The sequence below is a fragment of the Juglans regia genome, chromosome 13 (genome assembly GCF_001411555.2).
Source record: "Juglans regia cultivar Chandler chromosome 13, Walnut 2.0, whole genome shotgun sequence".
Lineage (NCBI taxonomy): Eukaryota > Viridiplantae > Streptophyta > Magnoliopsida > Fagales > Juglandaceae > Juglans > Juglans regia.
In genome coordinates, this window is record NC_049913.1 from 24,722,722 (window position 1) to 24,733,686 (window position 10,965).

A 10,965-nucleotide genomic window follows, 5' to 3' on the forward strand; every position below is an offset into this window, starting at 1 on the left:
TTAAACTCCCTGTCAGCATGTTATCCAAGTGGGATAAGCTGATTTGGAGACGTACTTCTACTGGTCAATTCTCAGTAAGAAGTGCCTATCATCTGCAAACAACTACTTGCTTGGTTAAATGGTGGTACTTTCTAGCAAGGCCAACAAGGGGCAATTTGGAAGACACTTTGGTCTTTACCAACCACTAATACAGTTAAAGTATTTCTTTGAAGGGCCTGTGTTGATGCCTTACCTACGAAGCAAAATTTGTTTCATAAAAGAATAGTAGCCGACTCTCTATGTCCAGTTTGTATGCTTGAAGAGGAAACCCTGAGTCATATATTGTGGTCGTGCCCCTCAGCCAGAGATGTTTGGTTATTATGATCAAAACCCTTCCAGAAAGCTACTATCACAACTAGTGATTTTGGTCAAGTGTTTGAGTAGCTGTGCAGCAGACTGGTGCAACAAGATTTGGTCTTGTTTGCTATCTTATCTCATATGCTTTGGTTCAGGAGGAATTCCCTTCTTTATGAGGGCAGTTTTTTGCCACCATCTTCCATTTACCATAATGCAGTCCGAGCCCAAGAAGATTTTCTTGAAGCTATGCATCCCTTCCTTACCCATCCATCTCTCCCTCCCCCTCTTCCTCTGCAATGGCAACCCCTGTTGATAATTGGCTCAAGATTAACTGGGATGTGGCTGTTCAAGCAGACTCAAATAAGATTGGTGTTGGGATCATCATTAGCGATTCTAGTGGTTTTGTTTTGGCGAGCCTGATGAAACCATTGCATTACTGTATTGAACCTTCCAAAGCTGAAGCCCATGGGTTGGTTAAGGTTGCTGCATTTTGCTAGGACCTTGGCTTAAATTTCTTGGTCTTTGAAGGTGGTTCCTGAGTGGTTGTTCAAGTGGCCTCATCCCCAACTCCCCATGATGGGCAGTTGAGATGTATCATCACGGACTTTCTCCAATTGATGGCTATCTATGCTTGGAAAATCCAGCATGTTAAGCGAGAGGTCAACTATGTCACACACAAGCTAACTCGGGAGGCTGTATTGAGTGAAACTAAACTTATTGACATAGATTGTATTGCTCCTTGTGTTTTCTCACTTGTAATGGCTGATAGACACAACCTTATTTAACTAATGCATATATTCTTTTACTAAAAAAAAAAACCAAAATATATATATATATATATATATATATATATTTATATATATGACAAGGTAAAAAAAACCCAATTTACAAAACGGCAAATATTACTTTGTAGAAGTTGTAGATTGCTTTTTTTTTTTTTTTTCATTATAGAATATTTTAGTTCTATTTTGAAATGCTTTTGTTTTGTTTTTATATTTTTATGTACTAGAAATATAAGAAAAATGATAAATATCGTCATTTTAAAACATAATTTATGTTTTAAAATAGAGAATATTTTTATAAAATATCTTATAAAAATAATATTATTTTATAAAAAATATTTTTATTTAAAAATATTTATTATAAAATATGTTGTGAAATATAGGAGATAACCACTCGAAACATAATTGGGAAAAAGAAAATCTTTTATCTTTACAATTTAGTTTGACCAAAAGGACGAAAATTTGTCACAAAAATCAGTGTCCGGTGGGCCCGTTATCAATGCTATGATTGGGTCATGTGTACAGTTTGAATGACTAATTAGGTTCTTATCTTTGGCAAATCCAAGGCTTCCCCACCAAATTTTCTCACTCGGGTTTCCTTTCAGTCAAACACCACGTGGAAAATTGGAAATGGACTCAGAAATCGATGACGCTTCCTCTTCCATGACTTTAACCATGGATGTCACTCCTAGACTCATTGCTTTAATGCCTGAATTACCGAATTTTGATTCAGCGGCGTAAACATCTTAATTTTACCAAGGAAAATGGCAAGCTGTGCAGTGGAAGGAGGCTGTGTTACTGACTACTTGGCTATTGCCATATCCATGCTATCTATGATCTTGTACGTTTTATGCATCTTCTTCATTCTTTTTTTTTTTCCTTTATTTTAACTCGACTAGTGGGACGTGGAGTCTTCGCGGCCGTCCTACTTGCAGTGTGTCTGTTTGATGAAATGTCTAATTTATTTCGGGTTTAGACCGAAGATTGGGAATTTATTGGCCTCGTTTCCGAAGTAACCTTGTTGTTATGGATCCATAAGCTATATCGTTATTTTGTTTATTGTTTCAGGCTTCTCTCACGGTTCATTTTACCCTTTGTGGTTCACAAAGTTCCTCGTACAAAAAACAGTGGCTTCTGGATTCCAGTAATCCAAGTTTTTGCTAGCTTCAACCTTCTGTTGTCGATTGTGGTAGACTATATATTTCTTTGTTATCGTAATTATGTTGTTGATGAATTTATCACCAAAAAGTTACTGTAGTGGGCATTTTAGTTTTGCAATTGTTACCATACAGTTGGCCCCTTTTTCCATGCAGATGTCCCTCAATTTCCTCAAATTCAAGAAGAGGCATTGGTGGCAGTCTTGCTATGTTTGGGCAGGTTAGTCACCGCTTATTTCATCGTCAACGAGCTTTTAACTCACTTATTTAGCTTTCAGTTTTCTATTTTTGGCAAATGTTTTTTTCTTCAGAGGATTAATTTCGAGTTATCTTTTTGCTTTCAGTCTGGTTTGAAGGCCCTCTTGGATTTGGTTTGCTGCTAAGCTGTCGTTTGACGCAGGCCTTCCAACTATATTACATATTTGTCAAGTTAAGTAAAGGCTTCAACTTACTTCCGTAGTTAATACCTGACTGCAACTCAACAAACCTTGCCTTCAGGTGGTAACTTGGCCCTTGAGTCAATGATCTACTGCCTGTAATCGCCCCTCTCGGTCCTATCCACCCATTTAAAACCAAAGCCAAGATCCTTGGGATTAATGCAGTATTGCTGTAATACGCTAGATTGTGCATCGTGAATGAATGAGATCCACATTGCTTGAGAATGAGAAGTTATTGCCTTCTATAATGAATCCAAGGGACGCTAGTTGTAACCTTGACTAGTCGTTTTAGTATATGAGCCCCATATGTGGCTTGGGGTTTCCTTAGGTTGTTACAAATAATATTAGAGCTAATCCTAGCCATAAGTGTGGGATTTGATCTGTGGCACCAAGAATGGACTTGGCCGGGAAGGTTGTGAATGGGATGCCACACTACATGAGAAGGATAAGTTCTCACCCTTTATAATGAATCTACGAGACTCCAACTATAACCTTAACTAGTCATTTCCAGATGTGGCTTGGGCCTTACAATTGCTGTAATAGATCCTAGTAAGAGTTTTGACAGAAATTAAGTAAACATAGTCTCCACTTAGGGTTGGAGGAAAAAACAATTGTTAAACCTATAAAAAAAAATTTGTTAAAAAGAACTTGGAGTTGGAGAAAATAACACACAAGAGTTTTGCCAAATGACAGATTTTTACCCCCTTCTTCTCCATCCACTAAGTAGTGAATACCACAATAAACTTCCCAGTACCATCCATTACAGGCATAAACGTTAACTTCCTAGCAGTTCATTGAAGGTTACAACCGCCACCACATTGTTTTCCCTTAACACAAACGCGTTCAGAAACCGCATATTGCTCCTCATGGCTCTGGTCACATGAAAGTTAAACTCATTGAGCATATTGTTTATCACAGAAACTTTGGGTTGGGTTTTGGATTCTTTGGGGTCTATCACGCTGGTCGATTGTTCTGTGAGATAAAAACAATAATCATGTCCACAAAATTAACTTATGTGGACTAGGCTACAGAGATGACATTGTGTCTTACCCAAGGACTTCAAGCCATGACTTGTTCTTGTCTGGCGAATAAATTTTTAGCCATCATATTTTGCTGCGCTACTTCATTAAAGCTGTAGTAATTTGTTTATGTGTAACTATTTTTTTTATCAGAAAAAGGCTCTAATTATTGCTAGTGATATTTCAGGAGGCGTTTACCACCAATAAGATCTTATATAACTCTTCCACTTATTCTATTGCCATGGATTGCTGGGGCTGCATGTAAGATTCCCTAAAGTGATTAAATTTATATGTTTGGACACTTATCTTGTCATGTTCTCCTATAATGAAAAATATATATATTATATGAATTCTAATACTGCTGAAATTATATTTGCTGTGCTTGGCTCTGACTGCCCTTTTGTGATTCCTTCTTCCAGTATTCTTTAACATAATCTGTCTTGAGTGTCCTCCGGTTTCTTCTTCTAGTTTCCTTTTTCATTTTTGAACTCTGTAGCAGCTTATATTACCACTGACCTCAATTGTTCTTTCTTATAAAATTTTCATATTTATGCTAACAACAGCCAAGGCTTGATGCATATTTCTTAACATTGTTTTCTGGGGTTTGATTTGTATATGGCAAACACTTTTATGAGGTAGAGGCATTGAAAGAACATTAATTTTTTCTATAACTAAAAGAATTTATTCATGCTAGTAGAAGAATAGGCACAGCCCAAGTACATGGGAAGAATACAACTGGAAACACCTAATTAGGAGGGAGAGATAGATACAAGGTAATCATTGAAAATGAAGCCCATTGAAATCATTAGCTTTGGAATAACATTATTATGTAATCTGTCACTGAGAGCACTAGTTCCAACACTTTGGAACTTTTTCCTTTACCTTTTCGCCATACTTCTGGATGGAGCTCCAAGCTTGATGTTCTAGGACATTTTTTTTTTTTTTATTGTGTTCTCATAAATTTCATAATATGCTTATCAACAAGGGAAAAAAGTTACAAAAATTATAGATGATGGGTTGTGTAGCAGGGGAACACAATTCTCAAGAAAAATGACACATTTTATCCCTGAAGCTTCTTGATGAGCAAGGTGTGCACAACAAAATTCATCAAAAATGTCCTTGAGTGACAATTATCAAGCCCTATGTTTTCCTGTTAACACAAATGTCTTCCAAGTTATATTCTGCCATTTAAGTTATAACACTGTTTTCGCTGAACAATCTGGGGTTATTTTACTTCATTATATTCATGCAAGTTATTTTACATTTTCTCCTGCCTATATGGCTTGAGATGTCTTGGCAACTGAAGTTCTTGTCTATACATCTCATAGTTCCCATCCTGGAGCTCTTATGAACCGGTCATTATAATATAGCTTTTCATTCTTCTTGCTCATTACAATATGTAGTTTCTGAAAAGATTACTGACCTTTGCTATAGTTATCCATATGAAGCAGCCTCTAAATCCTAGGTGCCATATGGGGGCTCACTGGATCATTCCAGTCGTTTCACTCCACACATCATATGTTTCAGCTTTAGTTGGATTCACTGGGGCTGTTCGGCATATAGACTTCAGGTTTGATGAACTCAGAGACCTCTGGCGAGGAATACTTGTCTCAGCATCTTCCATTGGTACACTTTTCTCTAGTTCTACTAGGCTCTTTAATTTTTCTTGATTTGCTCAATATTCATTGGTTATGACATATTTCTTGATTTGCCCTGTTTGGGGGTTTAGTTTCGGGGAAATTACCTGCAAAAATTCAATGGAGAAGCCACTAATGGATGTTGGTCAACTATGCAAATGGAACTGCTTATAGATATCCTATAAGGAAGCTAGGCTTTTAAGAGCATATGTTGCAGTCTCCATCATCTTTCCCGTTTCCACTACTCAACTGTGAAAAAAACTGGGAGAGGAAGATAAAAAGAAGGGCTTGTTGGGGATGGGAAGGTTTCATTGGCAGTGAGTTTGTTACTGCCTTGTCTGGCCATTATGCAGGTTAGAGGATAAGTGCATGTATGACACCATGAAAGATAGAACAAAGTTCTGTAAACTTTCCTTGATAAATTCATAACCAGCTGAAAATAGGTTAATGCCTGTTGAATCTATTTCTTGCATATCTCTTGTACACGTCCCATTTACTAGGGCTATGCCCTTCCTGACGTTGTAATAAAGCATATAGAAATTTGATTAGGTCAAGATATCTCACCTTTTTCTTGGCCTTCATCTGTGCTGTTTATCACTTCCAGGATTATGGGTCGCTGCTTACGTCTTGAATGAAATTCGTGATGATATCTCATGGCTTCAGGTTGCCTCCAGATTTCTCCTTTTGATTATGGTATGCTTTATTGATTCTTATCTCTTCTTCCTTATGCATTTGTTTGTCATATTGAGGTTTTAGTTTATTATTGTCTTCAGCTCATGTGTACTTGCTAACATTTCTCAGGTATATTCTACAGGCAAGTATTTTAGTGCTAGCTTTCTTCTCTATGTCAAGTTCACAACCTCTACTCTCACAAATCAGCTTGAGGAAAAGGGAGTCTCGAGAGTTTGGGTCAATGGGCGAGGCTCTGGGTATACCTGACAGTGGACTTCTACTGCAGAGGGAACCAGCTCAAGTCATAGATCCTAATGAACCATTGGATAAGCTTCTTCTAGACAAAAGATTTCGCCTGTCCTTCATGGCATTTGCAGACAGGTGTTGTATTTCTCCTGTAATAAACTTTTTGGGCATACCTTTGTGTGGAAATTATTTTTTAGCCTCATTAGAGCTACATGAAAAGAGGAACTATTCATTTTCTAAGCAACTTCATGTAGAAAAAAAAGGAGCTTTAGAAACTGCAAGATATCACCTGGCCCTTTTTCTTTAGAAAGAATTGGAAAAGAAATAAAATTTTAATTTTTTTTTTTTAACTTTTTGTTTTCTGCTTATTTGCAGTTGTTTGGCCGGGGAGAGTGTGCATTTCTATGATGAGGTGCATGAGCTTGGTAAAATATCTCTAGATGACTCTGTAAGAAGGATATATATGGCGCGACATATTATTGACAAGTACATAGTTGCAGGTATGTGGCCAGAGATATTCCATCTACAGTATTAGCTCCTACATTACAAACTAATATGAGTTAACCCAATCTTCAGTAATCTCTGAATACATCTGTTCATATGGCTTCTTTAGGGTTGTAAATGACTCAATTATAGGGACCTCAATAGAGTAGAGTGACTCAATCAAGAACGATGTTCATGTGGTAGTTTTGCCAGGAGAGATGTTCTTACATCTGGAGAACTGTAACTACTTGTTCTTTTTATCTTTTTCTGTTCTGGCATGATATAAATAAAATATACAAGGCTTAATATCCTGGCAATAGATTGCTGGACAAAGAAATGCTTCATGGTATTTTCCTCACACAAGAACACATTATTTGGTAATAAAAAGGCCTAACTCTTCGAAAACTTGTTCAAGGTTACTCGAGTAACCTTGCCGATTAAAAAAAGGTTACTTGAGTAACCTACTACTCGGATTGAGATATAGGAACTGATCCCCAACAACCTACCACTGAGATCAACTTGATACTGTCCAACAACTCGAGATAAGACAAATAAAGAGAATTTTTAAGCTTGCTAGTCAGATAAACATGCCAAGCTTGTGTAGTTTGTTTCTAGTCCTACTCGTGTGTTCAGCTGTTGTCTTGTTTGCCTTCCTTTCTTTTCAGTAGTGCAATTCTAGCATCTCGGTACTTGAAATGTTTATCTTTAAAGTATGGCAGCCCCCCTTCTCTATCTCTAACGCTCCAAGAGAGGACCAAGCCACATTTAGGACATACTCCACTAGAACTAGTCAATGGTACAATTGGAGCCCCATTGAAATCATTATAAAGAGCAAGAACTTTACCCTTCCAAGCAATAGGGGATCCTATACAAACCACTAACAATTACTACTTAGCATGGGGCATCACACCCCAGGCTTGTGGATGTTTGATTTGTCTTAGAAATTTTTTCTCAAACATCCTCTCTGCCATAACTTCGATTTAGTACCCTTCATTGATTTTTTATGATCTAAGTCAATCATAGCACAGCAACAAAGTTTCCTTTGTCTTACTTTTTATGAGACTGGGCATATGAGCATATTTCACCCCCATTTTCAACGTCATTTTTTACTTATAATTTCATGCCATAAGAAAGCTTGTCCTTTATAAATTAGTGATATATGGTTGAAGCATAGTTTTTGTTTGAAGTTTGAACTATATAATAACATAGGTTCATCACAATCATGTCTATTCGAGAGCAAATAAACTTTATGGCACTATGTCAGTGCAAGATCAAGATTCTCTAGGTTCTGTTCAGCTCAGCAAATCATATCCCATTTACCTTAGAAGCTTATCGGAAAATTCTTCCTTTATCTATATTTTTTACTTACAAATATAGGTGCGGCAATGGAGGTAAACATTTCTCACCGAAGCCGACAAGAAATTTTGACCACTGCTGATCTGGCGCACCCTACTCTCTTCAGTAATGCGTTAAATGAGCTGATGCAATTGATAAAAATGGTATGTTATTTTACCCAGGTTAATGCAATTTTGCTGGTTTCCTTTAGCTTGGTATCATGTCTGAGTATGCTTTTCTCCCCTCAAGAATTTGGCAAAAGATTACTGGTCATCCATGTACTTCATGAAGTTTAAAGAAGACGCCAGTATGAGATCCAATGGCCGTGAGCCAGAACAGATGACAGGCTGGAACTTCTCTCCTAGGTTGAGTTCTGTACATGGTGTTGATGATCCCTTTCACCAAGAACACTTTTCTAAGAGCTCAAGCATCGACGTTCATGATTCAGACATACAATTAACTAGGAATGGTGAATAGTTATGCAGGAATTTTCGAGCTCCGTTTTATTACTTGGATCTGCATCAGTAGAAAAATTAGTGTTGGCTTTTTTCATCCCTAACAAAGTGGCTTGGAATGCCTTGGAAATGAAGCCAATAAGATGAAAATGGAAAACAAAAAAGAGAGCCTCAGCGTTTGGGGTTTGCTTCTAAGAGGGAGTGGATGGAATGAATGAATAATGGGGGGGAAGAGTTGCCGTTCATGCGTTTGGGATCTTGCATTGCATGACCATTTTATACAATCTCTGAATCTCCTTCAAGAATGGCAACGGAGAGCCTCAGCTTGTTGGGCTTCACAGGTTGTAGTTAAATGTATTTCCCAGTTCAGATGTTAAGGGTTTGGTAGCATTAGTAGACGAGTTATTTACAAAAAATTATTTTGATCCAAAGAATTGTTAGGTAGTTCTAGAGTACAAATACATGGTATTTTCATCCTCATCCTATATGTCATGTCATTAAAATTTAATACTTAAATAGGAAATTTTAATAGTATAATATTTTGTAATAAGATGAGAGTGTCACATCATTTATATTATGGACATACATAAAGAGTTTCCTTTAATCAAAATATATCTTTATACAATTGAAATTATTCGTAATTACCAAGATTAGTGTTACTGAAAGCTCTCGTACCTTTCTCTGATGGTACACTTTGGGTAGCCTGCTATCCCTCATTCCACTAAATTACCATGAATAGATAGGAGGATTTTGAAATGGATTTTTTTTATTTTTTTTATGTTGGTTTTTTTTGTAGGGGAGTAAGGAGTTCGGATCAGAACAGTTGGTCTCGGTCCATCCAATGTAAAATTTTCAATTTTTGATCCAGTCTTGGGATGGGGTTTTTCTACTCTAGATCGATCCAACAGAATATACATATACATATTTTTAAATATTTTTTTATATAATTAATTATATAATTTTCATCTAACTTATCACCATTGACAATATAAAATGTTAAATATGTAATTACAAATATGCTATCAATTAACTAACCTATCACCATTAACTAATTAAAAATATCTACATCTATGATCTAATTAAAGTTATTAGATAAAGTTTTTGTAAAATATCTAAGTTGCAAGCACGTATAAAACATATGTATGGCCATTGACAATTATTTATTAATTACAAAATGTAAAAAGTTTAATATATCCCATAATGCATTAACTATCATAATACAGTTACATAATTTAAGTTAGCAACAAATTAGTAATTAACATCATAAATATAAATATAATTAATTATTTTTTTAATGAGTTAATTTTACTAATTTAAGTCCTTTTTTTATTAATTTATGTGTCAAAAAGAGAAGAATTAAAAAAATGGCTCTTACTCATTAAAGAAACGGCGTCGTTTAGTGTAAAATTGGACCTAAACGGTGCCGTTTAGGTCCAATGGCAAGCAAAATATAAACTGAGTTGTGTGAAACGGTGTTGTTTCACGATCTGTTTTGGGGTTTTGATATTGAAACCCCGTTCTGTTTTGGGGTTTCATATCGAAACCCTGACCTGTTTTCGAAACTCCAAATTGTTTTTGGTAATTTGTGCATGGTTTTAATTGTTGTTATGATTTTTGCTTCATTTTATATTTTTGTGAGCTTTTAGGAATGGAAAATCAGTCAAATTTGAGTGCTAGCTCTCATACCCCTACCCCAACACCTAACCCTACTCCTACACTTGCCACTAACCTTATGGACCCTACCCCTACACCTGTCACTAACCCTACCGGGCCTACCAGTACCGCTGCCCCCTTGCCCCAACAAAGCAAGAAATCGGTTTCAATAGTTTGGACTCACTTCACCAAACTAGAGGGTGGTGACTCCAATAACCCACAAGCTAAGTGTTACTATTAGGGTAAAGTGTATAGATGTCACTTTAGGAGACATGATACATCCTAATTAAAGGCTCACTTAGAAGAACAATACAAGTAGAGTCCAATATTAAAATCTTTACAAGAGAAGAGTCAATTTAGACTAAAGATTTGACTTAAAAAAAAAATCGGATGAGAGTAGTGGGGGTATAACATTAAAGGGGTATACTAAGTATGATTCAGATGAGTGTAGGAGACACCTAGCTTGTATGGTCATCATAGATGAGCTATCGTTTCAGTCTGTGGAGGGAAAATAGTTCCAAGCATATTCCAAGTATTTGGAACCTAAGTTTAATCTTCATTCTTTCCACGTGGTGGCAAATGATATAAAAAAAAGTTATAGAACATAAAAGATTTGTTGAAGGGCCAATCGGTGGGTTAAAGAGTTTGTCTCACCACCAATACGTGAACATTCATCCAAAATCATAATTATATATCTTTGACTATGCATTTTATTGATTGTGATTGAAAATTAAACAATTTTTTTTAAAAGTT

General features: G+C 36.2%; 1 protein-coding gene across 1 annotated transcript; it reads left to right on the top strand.

The window, feature by feature from the left end:
* Positions 1–1,654: 1,654 nt before the first annotated feature.
* On the top strand, positions 1,655–9,093 carry LOC109019467 (regulator of G-protein signaling 1). Its single transcript, XM_035684789.1, has 11 exons — positions 1,655–1,959; positions 2,187–2,307; positions 2,432–2,495; positions 2,620–2,704; positions 3,919–3,992; positions 5,166–5,357; positions 5,973–6,061; positions 6,183–6,421; positions 6,662–6,786; positions 8,147–8,268; positions 8,354–9,093. Exons 1-11 carry the CDS (start codon positions 1,883–1,885, stop codon positions 8,579–8,581), a joined length of 1,416 nt encoding a protein of 471 aa, XP_035540682.1. The 5' UTR covers positions 1,655–1,882; the 3' UTR covers positions 8,582–9,093.
* Positions 9,094–10,965: the final 1,872 nt, after the last annotated feature.